The 19,444-nt window shown below is 41.1% G+C and overlaps 1 protein-coding gene across 10 annotated transcripts in view; it reads left to right on the top strand.

The window, feature by feature from the left end:
- Window positions 1-19,444, top strand: part of DEPDC5 (DEP domain containing 5, GATOR1 subcomplex subunit) — a 106,950-nt gene that overhangs the window by 50,800 nt on the left and 36,706 nt on the right. For 5 of the 10 annotated variants that reach the window (XM_016129548.2, XM_016129549.2, XM_016129553.2 and 2 more), the window contains 7 exons: window positions 5,096-5,161; window positions 8,540-8,723; window positions 9,191-9,351; window positions 11,799-11,916; window positions 12,366-12,533; window positions 13,133-13,352; window positions 14,656-14,789. In XM_016129548.2, coding sequence (XP_015985034.2) covers window positions 5,096-5,161; window positions 8,540-8,723; window positions 9,191-9,351; window positions 11,799-11,916; window positions 12,366-12,533; window positions 13,133-13,352; window positions 14,656-14,789 — 1,051 coding nt within the window. Of the gene's footprint in view, window positions 1-5,095; window positions 5,162-8,539; window positions 8,724-9,190; window positions 9,352-11,798; window positions 11,917-12,365; window positions 12,534-13,132; window positions 13,353-14,655; window positions 14,790-19,444 lie in introns of those variants that run through there. The other 5 variants (XM_016129555.2, XM_016129550.2, XM_016129552.2 and 2 more) reach the window with 3 other exon arrangements.

The raw sequence follows: 19,444 nt of genomic DNA, 5'->3' as shown, positions 1-19,444 counted from the left end.
GCTGCACCAAGAAGATCCATTTTTGTTTTTTTTAATTTTCAGCACAGCAATTCAGAGTGACCCCTCAAAAATAGAAGTCAGATCATGAAACATTTGCACAAAACTCTCTGAGGCCTCCCAACCCCCCACTGCAATGTACTCAGAATAACAAGCCAAAGGTATTGTAGTAGCCAGCAGAGAGCCCCCTGCATCATGTGGCCCCTGGTCACTCTCAGGCCTCATCTGCTTTCTCCTCTCTCTTTACTCTTGTGATTCCCCAAATATATCAGGCACATCTGAGTCTTGGGTCCTTTCTCTTGCTTTCTCCTCTACCATACTAGAACCACTCACAGTTCAAGTCCCTGTGACTGAGGTTCATATGGCTGAGTTTGTCCAGTCCTGGTTTTAATTCATTGTCCTATATGGTTATTAATAGCATCCTCTTTCACTCTCAAAGGTGTTCTGGGTTGGATGATAAATTATAGGGCCACTGTACCACAGCTTTCTCTCTTCTTTCAGGTCTTCCCTGAATTGCCATTTTCTATCTTGGCACTCCCCACCCATCTTTCCTGCCTAATGTTTCTCCATACTACCACCTGACATAGTAAATATATTTTTTATTTTAAGCTCCATGAGGACAAGGATTTTTTTGTTCATGGCAATATCTCCAGAGCTTAAAACTGTTCCCGGCGCATATCAGGTAGTTGAATGAGTGCTAAAAGCCTTCTGAGGTTATCTTTCTCTCTACTGAAGAATGTTTTTCTTTTCTCTTATAACCTTATTGAACAGTTACCTGGATTCCTTTCCTCAAAGAATCAGGTAATCTTTACCTGCCTTGCTTGGTTTTGGATTGACTTTCCTTTCAAGCCATTCTCAAGCCTCATGAAATACGGTTTGCTTTCTTTATACTTACTAAACTCTGACCCATTCCAGAAATGTTTCTTGAACTCTAGGCACTGTGCTACAGCCTGAGAAGAAACAAAATGATTAAGATGCCGATTCTCCTTACTTCAGAGAGCTCTGGCTTGTCATTCACTTGAGATCCTAGTTAAAGCGGTTGCATGTGGGGTAACAACCATGAAAGGAAAGCTTTTCACAGGGACTTGAACTGTGAGTGGTTCCAGTAATGCCACGGGGTTCAAACACGGGAGCTCGATTATGATGTGGTAGATGAGAGAGCGTGCTATGATGGAAGCGACCAGAACAAAGTGCCAGTCCCAGCTTTGGAGTTTAGCCTTCAGCCTTTGCTGAGCTCAGGTTCTTCATCTGTATAACTGGCATAAAGATCTTCACTTGCCTGCATTCCTCACAGAGTTGTCAATAAGGATCAGAAATAGATTGAGTTCCTTAAAGGCAACATTTCATATTGGGTCCTTGTCTTGGGACAGGGTGAAATCTAAACAAACAATTAGGTAACATTTCATTCATTAAAAAATAGAAAAGAAACAGGAAGAACTCATCCATGACTCCACCTTCATCTTTTGGGCTTGACAGTTTGCACCATCTGCAGGCACTCAAGCATGACTAAGATTTTCTCCTGCATTTGGACTTGATTTGTATGTGAGTCACAGTTCTCAGGAGTGGTATCACTGGGTTTCCCTCCTGGCCCTGTCAAATTTCATTTTGAGCATTGTTGGCAGGGGCCTCCTCGTGCCTGTACTATTTGCTTGTTTTTTACATACTGCCCAGCAGGGACCAGGTAGTTGGTGGGACTGGGCAAATAGTTTTTATACTTGTGTCTTTAATTAGGCCCCAATTTATAAGACTTTTTAGTCATATCATTCCCTTCATTGGGAGTAAGTGCTCTAGAGAATTTTGAAAAAATAAGTGATGCCAAGTCTTCTTTCTCTTTGGTACTGGGGCTCAGAATCTTTACCTTGGTGTGCGTATTAGGCCATGGGGCAGATTTAGCCTGAGAGCTAAAGGTAAAGTCTTAGAGTCACTTATTTAGGCCAGGTTGGGCTTTTTATGGATAAACGCTCTCTCTGTATCCCAGAGAGGAGAAATGACTTGACTTGCCCTAGGCACAGGCTTGTAGTTGTCCTCTAGAACCAGCCTCAAAGGCCTCACACTGATTACCCTTTTTGGCCTAAAATTAACAACCAGAGAAGATGGTCAGACTTCTCAACTCTGAACAGATGTCAAAAGAGCCAGAACTGAGATGACCTTCTCAGCTTTGGCTCCCCAAGTTGTATGTCTGGCTTTGAACTTTGAGAGTAGGGTTCATTCCCAAATGTCAGGTTGGAGCATAGCTGACTGACCAGAAGGTCTCACCTCTGTCCTCTCAGGTTGTTGGGGATTTTCACATGCCAATAGCAAGTCTATTTGCCTAAAAGGCAGAGCTGATGGGAGAGGCAATGAATTGGGCTTGAAATGTAAATGTGTACGTTTAGTAGAAGTCCTTAAAATATTTATTTCTTTAAACTTTTTTCATTAGTATTGATTTAAAATAAAATTGTGTGTGTGTGTGTGTGTGTGTTTGTGTGTACATACATAGCATCAGAAGCTGATGGCCTTGAATGTGCTTGTATAAGTTAGAAATGGTACAAGTCTGTTTTTGGCCTACAAGCAAAAGCTGCTCCAAGAACCCTTTTATTGGTTGCCTCTTTAAACAATTGCATGAGCAATTGTAAGTTGAACTGTTTTTATTATTAGTGTGAGAATTTCAGTTCTTATAGACCAAGTCTGGATTGGGTTTTCTTCCAAAAAAAAAAAAAGAAAAAGAAAAAGAAAAAGTGATTGAATGATTAAACTTAGCATCCAAACCTGTGTGGTGATGCATTTAATAATTCTCCTATTGCTCAGATTGTGTTGGGAATGCCAATTTTATAATTTCCGTTATACCCATTCTTAGACTGAATAAGAAAATCCACCTCTTTGCTTCTTTATAGTCATGCTTTGTGTTTTCATGAAAATGGATGTAATCAGCCAAGACAGATTTTTCAGAAAATTTAGCTCCAAATGGCTTTTAGCTGTTGACAAAGAGCAGATGACATTTTCAATAGCTGAAAACTGGTACCGCAGATGGATAGCCAGGAAATAGAGCATCTGAAGAGTTGAGCAGGAGTCTAAACACAGGTTTCACCTACTTACTGTGTGATTTTCAGTAAATTGCTTAATTTCTCTGAACTTTAGTTTCTTTATCTGTGGAAAAAGGATAATACCTACCTCCTATCTGCCTCATAGCCTGCGTTTGAATAAAATAAAACACTGTATTTGTTTGATTTAATAAATCGTATCTTATTATGACAACTAGTAATTTTTTAAAATCTGCTGGAGGCAGTTCCAAAAAAGAAGTTCTAAAACTGTTTTGTCCAAGTGACATCATCTTTTTAAATTTAAAAATATATATTAATTTTTAAATTTATATACAGTAAAATTCGCTGTTTAGTGTACAATTCTATGAGATTTGACGAATTCATAGAGCCTTAACCACCGACACAGCTACCAAGACACAGAACATGTCCATTCCCCCAGGTTCCTTTGTGCTGCCCCTTGTACTCAACCCCCCTCCCACTCCCTGGCAACCACTGATACTGTTTTCTCCCCCTTTAGTTTTTGCCTTTCCCAACAAGTAATGCACCTGGAACCACACAATATGTAGCTATTTGAGTCTGGCTTCTTTAACTCAGCATAATGCTTGCGAGATTCATCTAAGTTGTTGCATACATCAATAGTAATGTTCATTACTTTTTATTGCCCAGTCATATTTCATTGTATGGATGTACTAGTTTGTCTATCCCTTCACCTGTTGAAGGACATTTGGGTTGTTTCCAGGTTTCGGCAACTGTGAATAAAGCCACTTTAAACATTTATATAACAGGTTTCGATGTGAACATAAATTTTCATTTCTCTTTGGTAAATTCCTAGAAATGGACTTGCTGGGTCAAATGATAAATACATGTTTAACTTTTTAAGGAATTGCAAAACTTCTTTCTAAAAATGGTGTACCATTTTGCATTTTTTTATATCAATGGATAAGGGTTTCTGTTACTCAACACCCTTGTTAGCACTTGGTGTGACCTGTCATTTTAGCCATTCAAAGAGTTCTCAGGAGGTATGTCACTGTACTTTTAATGTGCCATTTCTCTAATGACTAATGATGAACGTCTCCTGTGCTTATTTGCCTTCTGTATATGTTGTTGGTGAAATGTCCATTCAAGTCTTTTGCCCATTTTCTAATCAAGTTGTTTGTTTTCTTGCTCCTGGGTTTTCAGAGTTCTTTATATATTCTGGATACAAGTCCTTTGCCAGATCTGTGGTTAGCAAATGCTTTCTCCCAGGTAATAGCTTGTCTTCTCAAAGATTTTATAAGGGATTTTAAAATATTTGTTCTTGTTATAAAAAATTCAGATGACATAAAGTAAAAAGCACAAGTTCTCATTTACCTTCTGCCATCTCCTCCAGCTTTGTTCTCAGAGATAGTCACCGTCGATAGTGTGGTGAGGATCTTTCTAATCCTTTTTATAGTATCATAATTTTCTAGTAAATATATATGTTTTGAAAGAGACATTTATATATCTGTATGTATGTTTTAAAATTAGTTTTATTACTTTTCAGTCAATATGTTGCATGTCAAAGAATCTTTGTTTTCCTTGCAGCCCAGTAGGTAAAATCATTGTTTTTTTCTTTTTTTCTCTCTTAAAGTATTGAGTTTCGATGCCATACTTCAGAAAGCCATGATTTGGGGAAGAGAATTCCAGAAGATAACTGTTTAGTGAACTGAATTCAAATAGGTCATTTTATATTTGCTAAAGATTGTGTTAATTGGTTGAATGACTTTGAAATATGTCCCTTTTCTTACTATAAGTGGTAAATTGCTTTTTGCTGTGCCTGTGTGTATACATGTGCAGGTCTGAGCATATACTAACGGCCTCATTGGGCAAAGAATAGTATTGATAACCTCCGAGTAAAATTCTGACTCATTCCCAAATTTTAGATTGCTCATTTTTCTTCCATTGATTCTTTCGTCCTGTTGGAAATATTCAGCATAGATTTTATACTTGGTTCACATTTTTATTTTCAATTACAGTTTTGGACTTTTTTAACCACAACTGGTCAGAACTTTTTTGAAGAATGAGCTTGATTAAAGCAAGTTGTTTTCATCTTTCCACAGGTCTGAATCCTAGAACCCAGAATAAAGATTCTCTGGAGGACAGTGTTTCTACTTCTCCAGAGCCAAGTAAGAATGGGCAGCTGACTGTGGGGGTGGGGAGTGGAAAGGAGGTGGGGAGATGGGGTGGTCTGAGCATGAGGAAGCAAGAGGGAGCCCTGTGGGAACAGAATGGTCTGGAAGTCCACATGACTCTGGGCTATCAGAGGGAGGACTCTCCAGCCTCTCTAGAGGAATGTGATTCAGAGGAACATAAGAAGAGTAACAGAAGTCCCATGATGCCTTTGTGGCAGTCCAGAGCTGGTCTTAGTCTTTATATGCCTAATGATGGCTTTGGGGAAAATTCAGGAAGAAGTAATAAGAAGAACTGGAACTGTTTACATACCTGTAGCTGAAAATGTTTGGCTGGGTTGCATTTGTTTTGATTATCCTTATCCATTGAAATTGCTGGACATTTAAATACAGCTGACCCTTGAAAATGTGGGGGTTGGGGGCAAAAATCTGCATATAACTTCTGACACCCTCAAAACAACTACCAATAGCCTGCTGTTGAGCAGAAGCTTTAGTGGTTTCATTAACAGTTAATTAACATGTATTTTATATGCTATATGGATTACATACTGTGTTCTTACAATAAGGTAAGCTAGACAAAAGAAAATATAATTAAGAAAATCATAAGGAAAATACATTGATAGCATTTATTGAAAAACATCCACATATAAATGGACCCCCGCAGTTCAAACCTGTGTTATTCAAGGGTCACTGTATTTAAGAGAACATCTAATTATTTACAATAGCGAAATACCAGAAAAGAAAAAATCCTGCCACCTGATAGACTTTATTTTACTTAGCTGTGACCAATGAGTATACATCACTGAATCTTTTTGTTCCCACTTATGGTTAACTTAATGATCTTTTCACTACTTCTTCAGGTCCCTCATATTAGTCATTTTTAGTGTCAGTATCAAAGAAGTTACTGTATCTCAGTTCGAGTAATCATTTCTTATTGGTGTCTATTTGGGTGGCTTCTAGTTTTTTTTGTGATAGCTTATAATGCAGATATAATGCATTATGCAGTCGGCATATTTTTTCTTTTGGTTCAGATCCTTGGAACATATACCCAAAAGTATAGTTGGCAGATTATATTCTGGAAAGCTGCTAGCAATGAATAGAATGTTTTTCTTCAATATAACCCCAGCACTGGATTTTATCATCTGTGTTTATTGTTGTTAATTTAATGGTTCTGAAGTGGAACCTCGTCGGAGATCTTTGTTGGGCTGAAGATACTGGAATTAGAAAAGAGACCACACTTTTCTCAGTGAAAGAGCATCATTAAACTGAGAATTTGGGACTTTTCTCACCATGGGATTTTGGATCAGGCATTTAAATTCTCTGTATTTGGTACATGCCAGCAGAAAACTTTTCTTAAATGTTTATATAATCCTGAGTCAGGAAGCTGATGAGGTCCGGAATGATCGAAGAGGATATAAAGTTATAACTATCTTCTGTTTCTGGCTTTCCTACTATGGCTTAAATCAGGTGTCTTTCTTCTGGTGCTGGTTCTAACCAGGAAGTAGAAGTAAGTTTACCCCTTCGTTTGCCATATAGAGAAATTGGGGTAATTGATAAGGCTATTCTGGGCTATGTTTTGATCTTGACATGTTAATGAGTTAACAAGACTTGTGCAAAGTCAAACTCATAGAATCAGAGAGTAGAATGATAGTTGCCAAGAGCTTGGAGAGAGGTGGAATTGGGGTGTTACTAATCAATGGACATAAAGTTTCAGTTATGCAAGATGAGTAAGTTCTAGAGATCTGCTGTGCACCATTGTGGCTAATTAATAATACTGTATTATACACCAAAAAATTTGTTAAGAAGGTAAATCTCATGTTAAATGTCTTACCACAATAAAATAAAAGTCAAACAAACTAAAAATCACCCCAAGACCCGTATAGACCATGGAGTTAGGCCTGTCTTGGGTCAAATCATCTTCCCTAAGGCAATAGTGCTGCATGGGACATACTTCCTGCTGTGACTTAGCACACAAGTCCTCTTCTTGTCCTTTAACTCCTGGTTCAGTAGGACTCTGTTGTACTGGGTAGCATCTATCATTATATGGTAGAAAGATTCATGAACAGAGCGACCTCTGGTCCTATAACCTTGGGAGGTTCAGCTCGGCCAAGTGTTTAAAGGGGTTGATGATTTCACCAAACCTGCTCCAAAGAGGCGATGTGCGAGCAGATGAAATGACAGAGGTACACCAATGTGAAAGCCACACAACATTGCTCAAAGATAAGGTGTATGAGGATCTCACTTGGGACTCAGGCTGAGGCATGGAGTGTTTCTGCTTCATATTTTTCCCTCATATAGAAATTTGAAAAATATTCTGCACTAAAATAACTTTTAAAGAGATAACTGACCTTATTACTTTAACTCAGTGATTCTCAACTGGGGGATGATTTTATCCACTAGGGGACCTGTGGCAATGTTTGCAGACATTTTTGGTTTTTACAACTAGGAGATGTTACTGGCATCTTGTGAATAGAGTCCAGGGATGCTGCTCAACATCCTGCAATGCATAGAACAACTCCCCACAAAGAATTATGGCTCCTTTAAAGCAACTCTGGCCAGAGGATCAGAGAAGCATGGTTTTGTTAGAGGGAGCTTAATGGTCATCAGTTCCAGGCCCCATTGTTTACCATGAAGCTTTGACCTCCATCTGGATTTTCTTTGAAAAACCATTATGAAGAATTATCTGGTCTAAAATCTCACTAGCGCCGAGATGGAGAAAGCCTGCTTTTAACTAAGAGCAGGCAATTTTGGGCAGACCCGTGTGATCAGGCCCACTCTACCGATTGAAGCTTTCATTTCTGGATTAAACTGTTTCTTAAAGTCTTGGCCTTGTAACTTTCCCAAACATCCTTGATTTTTTTTCCTCAAACCCTTTTGGATGTATGACTTATTTTTGCAGTTCTGAAAGAATTCCTGAATTCTGCTACCTTGTGCTGTTTGCTCCAAAATCTGGCTAAGCTCTCTCTTCCTTTCCCTACCTAGCCACTCTGCAGTCCTCAGGAGAGGCTCTGGCTAGAGCTCTCTTCTGTTTTTGGAATGTTGATTTGCTTCAATGTGTAATTCTGCCTTCCCTGCCCTGCAGTAACCTCCCTGGCATTGCAGCTTGTAGCTTTAGATCAGCAGAAAATGAAAAGTATCAGCTGTGAATCCCATTTGCATGATGGGATTGAATAAGCACGCGCACCGCATTGTCTAACAACCTGTTTCTCTCTTTCTCTCTCCCCATCCCCTTGCCTGGCAATTTTGTCACCTTTCACCATAAACATTTTTCCCTACCCTCCCTTTTTTTTCCCTCTCCTTACCTCCCACTTCCCACACCCGTCCCATGCCGTCTGTGGTGACCACACGTACCTCTTCCCCGTTTACATGAGGCAGTTCTGACGCTGTCTGCTCCCCCTGTAGTGCCAGGCTTCTGTTGCACAGTTGGAGTGGACTGGAAGTCTCTCACTACTCCGGCGTGCCTCCCCCTCACCACCGACTACTTCCCTGACCGCCAGGGCCTGCAGAACGACTACACGGAGGGCTGCTATGACCTCCTTCCAGAAGCAGACATGGACAGGTAACGGTTAGAGGAGAGGCTTTGTCTGTGAGGGGCTCTGGATATGGCCAGGTGTGTGTCAAAACACTGAATTTTCAAACCAGTGTCTTCTTACATTTAGGAAATTTTATGAGGCAAGAACTGTTAGTTTTTTCTTTAGACTTCTATTGACTTGCCTCCTTTAACCATTTCTCCTCATTGATCCTTTCTTATATTTTCTATTCCAGTTGTTCTGGGTACACTAAATCTAGTCTTTTCTAAGATTACTCATGTGGACATCAGATTACCTGCTTTCTTTCTCCACCTCTTGAACTGATCATTTTTCCCAAAACTGGGTTACAAATGATTAGTTTTATAAACCATCATAGAATGGTTATCAGGGCTGGCTTGTGGGATTGAAGCAAAGGAAAGGATGGGACTGTGGACTCTTGGATGTTACTGTGCTCTTAGCCAAGCATATTCATGTGAACCATTGTTCATTTTTTCAGGAGGGATGAGGAGGGTGTGCAGATGACGGCCCAGCAGGTGTTTGAAGAGTTCATTTGCCAGCGTCTCATGCAGGGCTACCAAATCATAGTGCAGCCCAAGGCACAGAAACCCAACCCTGTCATCCCACCCCCACTAAGTAGCAGCCCCCTCTATAGTCGAGGTGAGTTTTTCATGTTTCCTTTTCTGCTAAATTTGCATAAGTAAGCTCTCAAGATGTAGGGAATAAATTTAGGAGTAATTGTTTTTCAACACAAAATTTTTGTAAATTTTACTTTACATGAGGAATAAAGTTTCAAAGTCTTAAAACTCTGTTTCCTCTTCAACTCTCCTTTTAATGAAGAGGATATGGCCAAGTTCAGGAATGTTACCTAGGAGTAGTAGGCAGCTGGGGTAGGACTGAGATATCAAAGATCATAGTGAATATTCTGGACCCAGAAACCTATATTTATTTATAGTACAGTACCTGACACATACTAGGTCCTCAGATATTTATAAACCTGAAGTTTATACTTGTCCTTTTTTTCCTATACTGGATTCCTTTTCTCTTGTTTGTCACTGAGGCTTAGTGACTTGAAGCAAGAATGGGTCATTTATGAGTGATAGAGGCTAATAAGTGACAGAGACTCAGTGATGCCAACTGAGTTGGAGCCAGGCTCCGGAGAGCTCTTCTAAAATAAGCCAGGGAGAGAAATTTAAGTATGGGCGCCCGGAATCAGAAAGCAACAATCACTTCCTGGAATAATCATGAGCAACCATTAGTCTCCTGCTTTCTTCTTGGCAGCTACCCTAACCACTCAGCCCCAAACCTCAGATCATCTTTGACTCCGTTCAAGTTCCTCTGACCAGAGGATCAGAGACGCGTGGTCCTATTAGAGGGAACTTAGTAGTCGTCAGGTCCAGGCCCCCGTCGTTTGTGATGAAGCTGTAGACTCTGTCTGGATTTCCTTCGAAAGCCCCTTGTGTTACTTTTCACATGTTGCCTCACTTTCATTTTCTAGACTCTGCGAAATAGTAACCTTTCTGAGTGCCAGGATATTTAGCTTCATCTTTTTATCCTCTAAAATGGAAACCACTATGCCTAGCATACAACATTATGAGTTGATAAATATATGAATTCATTTATTCATTCATTCAACAGTATTTTTGAACCTTCTGTTTTGTGGGAAATTTTTGGTCCAGTGGAAGAAAACATTAGTCGAAATTTTTGGTCCAGTGGAAGAAAACATTAGTTGAACTATGAAATATAATTCCATGTTATGATAAAGACTGTGAGGAAAAAGTCAAGGGACCTCATCTGGTCTTGAGGGTCAAGGATGGCTTCCTTGAGAAGGTGATGTTTGAGCTGAGACATGAAGTATGTGCAGGAGTTATTAGAGAAACAGGTTAGGGGTGGAGAGAAGGAGTAGATAAGAAGAGCATGCCAGGCTCGTGAACGTTATCCCGTGACATTGTCTTGACAGCTAGTAGGGTGCTTGTTGCGTGAATGAAAGAATGCTGGGATGGGGACAAGCCCTCTTTCTAGTTTTAGAAAGTGAGACTCAAGAGATTTGGTACCCAAGATCACACAGCTGGCAGGTGAAAGTGTTAGAGTTTAACCTGGGTTCCCTTGAACCTCTTTTATCTGTAATCTGCCTGCCTCTCCTTTGCCATTATCTGGAAAATTCCCCTATGCAGAGTGCAGATATTTTCAGCCTCTGCGGTCCTATCTTCTGACAACTGCCATGCTGCCTACCACTGAACAAGGGGTCTGTGTTTCATTTCTTTTTAGATCACAGAAATCCTGCCTTGGTTCGGTTGTTCATTAAGGCACTATTGAATACTTGTAGTTTTTTTGATTCTTTATTATTTTCCTCTTTCTGATGTTCAACGCAATTTAGCCAAAATTTGTTGAATACCCATTTTGAACATGGCGCCTTATCAGGTACTACTGAAAATATAAAGATTTGGGCCCTGGCCGCCTGGCTCTTTTAGTTTATAAGGGTGTGAGGCACACACATAGGACCTACGTTCAGACTGCTGATGGGGTCTCATAGCTTTCTGGAGGAAGTAGCATTGATTTTGATGGTAGCCCAGGAAGAGAAGGCAGAAGAAACAGCAGAAACAAATGCTTGGAGGTGGAAATTACAACAAATAAATAAGTGGTCCTTTAAGACTGAAATGTGTTATGTCAGTGAGGGAGTTGTGGGAGCTCAGGCCGGAAAGCCAGGTTGGCTGCCACCCTGGAGTGAAGACCATAAATGCCAGAGTGGCAGCTCATACTTAAGTGGAGTCCCACAGTCATCTCAGCCTATTAACATCTCTAGAACTTTCTGGAACGATATCAGGCTGTTCCGCTTTGACTGTGACATCTAGGTGCTATCAGAATCTCCAGGCCCTAATCTGCTGTTGGTTCAGTAACAGAAAAATCTTCCCAAATCTGCCAACTTTGGGATTTCTTTTTTTTTTTTTTAACCAAGGATAATTTTTTTCCATGAAACTACCCCTCAAAAGAAAGTGTTGCTTCTTTTATTTCTCTGTTTCTGAGTCTGTATGGAAAAGAAGTAATTGCCTATTAACAGAATGATCCTCAACCATATGGAAGAAATTATTATTATTTTTCTCTGGTAGGCCTCGTATCCCGAAACCGCCCTGAGGAGGAAGACCAGTACTGGCTGAGTATGGGCAGAACTTTTCACAAAGTGACACTGAAGGATAAGATGATCACAGTGACACGATATCTTCCCAAGTGAGTCCTTGGATATTTAAAGTTTTCAGCTACTGTTCTGAATTGTGTCTATACACTGTCCACATACTGAATTATGTGTATCACACATAATTCAAACTGGAGAGGCTGAGTGGTTTGTTTTTCTTCTGGAGTTATTGGTTTTTGTTTTTGTTTTTTTCCTAGGGTTATCTTATGGCTATAGTTCCTCTACTTCCCAAAGGATTTAATTCAGCTTATGATATTTAGCCTGATTCTTAACAAGCTAAGTAAAAATAAAGAATGTGAGAAAAGAAAATGAGAAAGTTAGGAAGATCCGAGAAATCTCCATTACCAGTCTCCAGGGATGAGTTGTTTACTGTGGTTATGGGTTGAATACCAAGGATGATGCTAAGTATATTGAGATGGAAAAGATAGAGAAGGATTGGGAAGGATTCTCTTTTGGACTTCTGGGCATCCCCTTTTTTTTTCAGGTACCCTTATGAGTCTGCCCAGATCCACTACACCTACAGCCTCTGCCCTTCTCATTCAGACTCGGAGTTCGTCTCCTGTTGGGTAGAATTCTCCCACGAGCGGCTGGAGGAGTACAAGTGGAATTATTTAGATCAGTATATCTGTTCCGCCGGTTCTGAGGACTTCAGGTCAGAGAATGTGCTTTGGCTTTCTATCCTGGCTGCCTTGGGTGTGTCCATATTTTAGCAGGTCCATCCTTTTTTTCTGATTACAAAATGATCTCCGTTTTAGAAAATAATGGAAAAACAAAAGCATATCTTCATTGGGTTAAAAACTCAGTGATGAGATGGATGGTGGTGATGGTTGCACAACGGTGCGAATATACTTAATGCCATTGGAATGTACACTTAGAGACTTTTAAAGTGGTAGACTTCTTTATGTGTATTTTATATAAAAACAACAAACTCAGTGATGATATTCTCTTATGGAATGTCAGTGCAAATCATGTTCTTAACATTTTCCTGACTACTTGTGGTGTTGCATTTTGAATTTTTATGCATGATTTCTGATTAAGATGATACAAAGCCACAACTTCACTGAGCCTGGGTATACAGAATCTTTTGACATCTCTGGGATATAAAGTAAACACAGCCTTTAAGTTCTTCCTTCTGAGCTTGTGTTTTTCTTGCTTTTGTTTTTTCCCATTTAAAAGTGACATACAGTGAGCTTGTGTTATTATCTACTTTTTCTCGCCACCACTTCCTTTTTCTCTTTTGGCCCTCCGTAGTTTAATTGAGTCTCTGAAGTTCTGGAGAACCCGCTTCCTGCTGCTGCCAGCCTGTGTCACGGCCACTAAGCGCATCACGGAGGGAGAAGCCCATTGCGACATCTACGGGGACAGGCCCCGGGCAGACGAGGAGGAATGGCAGCTCCTGGATGGCTTTATCCGCTTTGTGGAAGGCTTGAACCGGATCCGCAGGCGCCATCGTTCAGATCGCATGATGCGGGTGAGGGCTCTGTGGGGACCGTGCTTTGGTCTGGGATGCAGCAACTGTCTCCTATCTCATGGGCCTCTCACTGGCCAGTTTATTTACTCCACAATTGCCCAGCATTTATTGTAAGTCCAAAACAGTGTGTTCTCCATGGCAGGGCAAAGGAGGGAAGGATTGGGTACAGACAGCCACTGGGCAGTGTTCTGTGGCACAGGACAACCTGAGGAAGCAGCTTCTTGTGCTTCCCAAGTTGGAGCTGGTGTCATTCACAGCTGCTTATGTGATGTGCTGAATTGTTGAGTAGAAGCTCTCAAGAGGGTAACAGCAGCAATATCACTTATATCACTTTTAGATTTTCCAGCTCCGTTGGGCATTCATTCAACCACACACTCCCCAATGGGGACACTGGGGCTTAGGGAGGTTAAGGGATATGTCTGAGGACACCCAGCTCTGTGTGTGTGTGTGTGTACTGTATACAGATCTGTGAATTTTACAAATACACAGATTCATGTAACCACCACCACCACAATCAGGATGTGGAATGGTTGCCATCACACCAAAAAAACTTCCTCCAGCTACCTGTTATGGCCACACTCTATCCCCATCTCTCACCCCTGGTCTGTTTTCCATCACTATATTTTTTTCTTTTCCAAATGTCATGTAAATAGAATCATGCAATATGTAACCTTCTGGTGTGACCTTCTTTCACTCAATTTCCTGTCTTTTGGATTCATCCAAGTTGTCACTTGCATCAACCCTTTGTTCCTTGTCGTTGCTGAGTAGTGCCCATCATTGGCTGTGTTTTTATTTTTTGTTTTGAATATCAAGTTCAGTGTTCTTTAACCCACCCGGCTGCCTTCTGTACACAGCTTCACTTATGATTATACATCATTTCCAGGAAAGCTTGGTTATGTAGTAGAAAAGAACCTTAGTTTTGAAGTCAGATGACTAGTTTGAATTCTGCTTCTAGTGGGATTTGAGATAAGTTAATTAACTTCTCTGAGACTCAGTTTTTTCTTCCATAAATCAGATATAATGTTATTTACTCCCTAGAGTTGTGATGAGAATAAAATGAGATAATATGCATAAACCACCCCAAAGAGGCAGTTTGTTTTGAGTCAGTAGGCATTAGGGACCTTCAGTTTAAGTGAAAAGCAGTTTTCTAGCATTTACCCAATACTGAGAACCCATGTTCCTCAGTTAACTGACTCCCAGAGCCTGCAGCAGGACAGATGCAGCTGCATATGCTGGGGCATGAGTGGCGCCTATTGAAGGGTCCACTCGGGCTGATGGCTTTGTCTCCTCTTCTCTGCTTTAGAAAGGGACAGCCATGAAAGGCTTGCAGATGACCGGACCCATCTCTGCGCATTCCCTCGAGTCATCTGGTCCCCCAGTTGGGAAGAAGGGAACCTCAGCTCTGTCTGCCCTGTTGGAGATGGAGGCCAGTCAGAAGTAAGTGTCTTGTCGGAAGAGAGATTTGTCCCCTCCCTGTACTCCCTGAGAGTTTTCAGTGCTCCATTCTTGTGAGTGGGGTGAAATATGATTTCTGTCTGCAAGGAGCCTATAATTTACACAAAGATACATACATGTAAAGAAAACTGGGTTAATACCTGGTGTCAAGAACACAAAATAGTCTGGAAGTTACAAATTTGCAGGCTGGGCCTTAATTCAAATTACAGATACATTTAGTTTGGCCTGCAAAGTGATTATTTTTGTTAGCTTTGTTTTTCCAATAGACTTTATTTTATAGAGTAGTTTTAGATTCAAATCAAAATTAAGTGGAAGGTCAGGGATTTCCCGTACACACCCTATCTCCACACATGCATAGCTTCCCCTGTGATCACTATCCCCCACCAGAATGGTGCATTTGTTACAACTGTGGAACCTACATTGACACATCATAACCACCCAAAATCTACGTGCATCAGTTTACACTTGGCGGCATACATTCTTTGTGTTCAGACAAATTTATAATGACGTGTAGCCACCATTAACAGAGTAGCTTCACTGCCCTGAAGACACAGTTATTTTTTAAATTTTTTTTTGTTTGAAGATTTCCTATAAAAATGTGGACTTTATATGAATTCTTACTTGAAAAAATATTAGTATACATAACATGCTGCATAGTTGTATTATATAACACACAAGACAATATATTATAGATAACATAATATAAAATTATAGGTAACATATAAAATTCAGCTTTGCTTGATGTAGTACAGGCTCAGTTAACACCGGGTCCACAGTCATGCCCAGGTACCATGGGCTGGCACTTGAGAATGGACATGTGCCCTCTGGTTTACAGTAGAACCAGCACACCCTCTGGTTTGGACTTGTCTTGCACCCTCAGTCATGCTACGTGACCAGCTTCTCTAGGCATTTGAGTGTGTGGTCCTTTTATAAACAGTAAGTGCTACAGCTCTCAGGTTGCTGGTGGGACCACATCTTACTTGGGAGGGCAGGGACAGTGTTGCAGGAGGTAGAATTTAAGCTGGCCTTGTAGAGAGGGAAGCATTTACACAGAGAGGTGGGACTTGGGGAAGGGGAGAAAACATTGCCATGAGCAGGTAGGACCTGCCCTGGGATGCATTCCATGCCCTCTTCATCCTCCCAAACAGACCAGGTTCTCTCTGTGCTTTCCAGCATCCTGGGCCTACGTCTGTCTGAGCACTTTCCTGTATCCTTCTGAGGGCTGTAACCAGTTTACTCATCTTCCCCCCGACTTGTCTGTGCTCTGAGGGCAGAGGCTGTGTGTGTGCTGTGCCTACTATATAATTGGTGCACAATAGATGAGAATGATGGAGAAAGGGATGCAGAGGGTCCCTGTATAAGGGGTTAGAGGAGACTGTCTGTCTAGTGTGAGAGTCTGTGTCGCACTCAGCAGGAACCTGCATCCATTTGGCTTTCAGAAAGTAACATGGAATAAGCATGAGGCATAGTGGGAGTTACAATTACAAAGGCTGCGTGGGAAGTGGGATCCAGGCGGTCCTTACACATTCTCATAGCAGAAGCAATCCTTTGAAAGTTTATTTTAATGGAAAATTTCGAACATAAAAAAGGTAGATGCACTAGTATAATAAATCCCTGTTTACCCATCACCCAGCTTCAGTAATTATCTTCATGGCCGATGATGTTTCACTTATGTCCCACTTGTTCTCATCTTCTTTTTATTTCTTATTAAATCCCAGACATCATATCCCTTCATCTGTAATATTTCAGTGTGTATCTCTGATAGATAAGTACTCTTTAAAAAAAAAAAAAAAAAACAACCATAATACCATAATTTACCTAAAAAGGTACAGCAATTCCTTAACATCACGAAATATCCATTCAGTGTCTTTACCAGAAGTGGTGTTTTCAGAAATGAGCCCCATGTATAGGTGGCCCCAGTGGGTGGGCCCCAGGAGGCAGAGACCCATTGGCGGGCTCTCACTAGTGCAGGCAAGAGGCAGCAGGCTGGATAGAGGGTGATGATGACGTGGAAAGGAAGGGATGCAGGGGGAGAAGTGAAGAGCATAGTGAGGTGACTAGGGGCTGGGGGAGGGTGGGCTCATTACCAAGGGCACCGGGTCTTCTTTAGAAAATATCATCACCAAGGAAAGACCCCAGAACTCTGCCTGGCAGGTTCTCCCTATAACTAATCATAGACCTTTCCCGCTGAAAAAAAGAACAAGGAACATATGTTGCTCGGAGGGGCGTGAAGCTGGGGGTGGGGGAATCTTATTTTAATTTGTCAGTGAGTCACCATTTAGTATGCTCCAAGGAGCATGTTTCTGCTCAGGTTGGAAGAGGAAAGATGGCTTGGGGTGGTGGTGTCCCTGTGTAAGGGATGAGACTGTCAGCTAACCCCATAGCAAGAGGCAGGACAGAGTCTAAGCTTTATTCCTTCCCCTGGATTGCTGCTCCTGGGTGACATAGTACATTTTCTCCATGCTAGAGGTAGAGAAAAGGGAGCCAGCCCTTTATATGATGTTTGCGCACATGGCATTTTTTACTTACGTGCTTTTCTTTTTCTTTTGTTGCACCAAGCAGATCCAATCTTATGTATTATGAAAACAATATGATAGCAACAGGAAAAAGAATTTTTTAAATGTCACCTGTAGTCCTGCCATAACTATTTCTTCCACTTCCCTTACAGTCTTTCTCTGTAGGCATATACAGAGTCAGACTCTGTAGGCATATACAGTCAGACTCTCATGGAAGAAAGAAAGTCTGGCTCTCCCTGGAGTCTTCGCCTTGTGCTGAATAACTGTGGCCATGAGCAGTCTGGGCAGCAGGTGCTGGTCAGGGGCCTTTGCTGCTCCTGTTAGCTGGGGATAATCTTATGACAACCAAGTTAGAGCAGAAGAGACCTCCACATGGCAGTTGTCACTGCCTCTGTGGAAGCTTGACTAGTGACCCCTTTCCAGCAAAAGGCATATATATTCTCACACATATACATATACAATACATATAATTGGTCATTTCATGACAGTACCCTCCGCTGAGCTATTAGGCAATGAGCCTTCAAAGGCAAGGACAGGGTCTTCCTCATCTCTGAATCCCTGAATCCACAGGTCAGCAAGTAGCAGGCAGCTCAGTGAATTATCACGTACATCAGACGACGCATCTGAGGGGACACTGCGGGGTAACCATGGCTTCCTGCTACTGCTGTCCCAGTAATGGCCTGCCGCTGCAGCCTTCGGGAAGCACAAGAGCATGTCGCAGTGTGCGTTTGTGAATGAGGCTCAGAGGAAAACAGTGCGATGTGGTAGAAAGGGAGACAGAGTGATATAAGTGGACAGGGGAAGGAATCCAGCATTTATTCTGCTTTTCCTATGTGAATTATACCTCAGAGTAACCAAGTAATTGGTGTAGGGAAGTTGCTGGGTTTTTTTTGTTTGTTTGTTTGTTTGTTTTTTGGTTTTCAGTGTTCCAGCTAATAGGTACAAAAGGAATGATAGAATATTACCATGTGTGGTTTTTAATGAACTTAATGGGTCCAGCAGAGATCATCAGCGACAACCGTTATCACCAGAGAGAGACCACTAGACATTGTGGGTCTCTAGACAGAAAGAAGTACACGACACACTTAGGAAGAATTCATGCCCCAAAGTGAACCTAAATCTGCTCAAACTTTTAGATATAATTTCTGATTGTCAGGAAGTGTAGGGCACAGAGGGACATGATAAACAATAAAGAGACATAATCAGTTCATCCAGACTGTAAATTTACAGGACGAACCAGCTACTTTCTTCAACAAATAAATTGCAAGGATGGGGAAAGATGAAAAGGAATTTATATCTTAAAAGAGACATAAGAGACACAATTTATTATAATGTAGGGGCCTTAGCTGAATCCTGTTTTGAACAAACTGTAAAGGAATTTTTTTAAAGATAATTAGAGAAATATTTATTAGAAAATTAAAAAAATGTTTCGAGTCTAGTGATGGAATTTTGATTATATATTTTTTAACTTATTTTCTTTTAGAGATACAGTATATACTGCAGTGTTTATGGATGAAATAATATCATGTTTGAGTTTTGCTTCAAAACAATCAGGGTTAATAGGTAGGGTGTATAGATGAAACAAGATTGGTTCTAAATAAGTAATTTTGGGGTCTGGGTAGGTATGTTTGAAATGTTTCCATAATAAAAACTAAGAAAGAATGTAACAGGTTACTATGGAAACTGATTTTTAATCTCTGGGATAAGATTACTTCACTGTCAGTAACAAACATGTCAGAATTCAAGACTAAAGAAATGTCACAGGTTGGGTTCCTGGGGAAGCAGATTGAGATGGAGTCTAACATGTAGGATTTTTATTAAAGTCTTAGGCTCAACACCTATGGGAGGGAGAAGGGAGAAGTAGAAGTGGACAAAGGGAAAAGCCGAGATGCGGTGAAGACCCAGTGACAGCCTCAGGCCACCTCACTCTTGCTCTGGAGCTAGAACAGCCTTCAGAGATGAGCCGGGTTGGACCAACATAGCCAGGCCTTTCCACCCCCTCACTGATCATTCATTATCTGCTCGCAGCCCGGGGAGGGGCAAGAGCTTGCATGAGGCTGCTCTGCAGCTGGGGCTATCCCTGAAGGGGCTGACAGCTGAGCCAACTGGACAACACATCCA

This window comes from Rousettus aegyptiacus, unplaced genomic scaffold (genome assembly GCF_014176215.1).
Source record: "Rousettus aegyptiacus isolate mRouAeg1 unplaced genomic scaffold, mRouAeg1.p scaffold_m13_p_5, whole genome shotgun sequence".
NCBI classification, from domain to species: domain Eukaryota; kingdom Metazoa; phylum Chordata; class Mammalia; order Chiroptera; family Pteropodidae; genus Rousettus; species Rousettus aegyptiacus.
The sequence above is the reverse complement of the archived record's forward strand: the minus strand, read 5'-3'. Positions and strand labels throughout refer to the sequence as shown.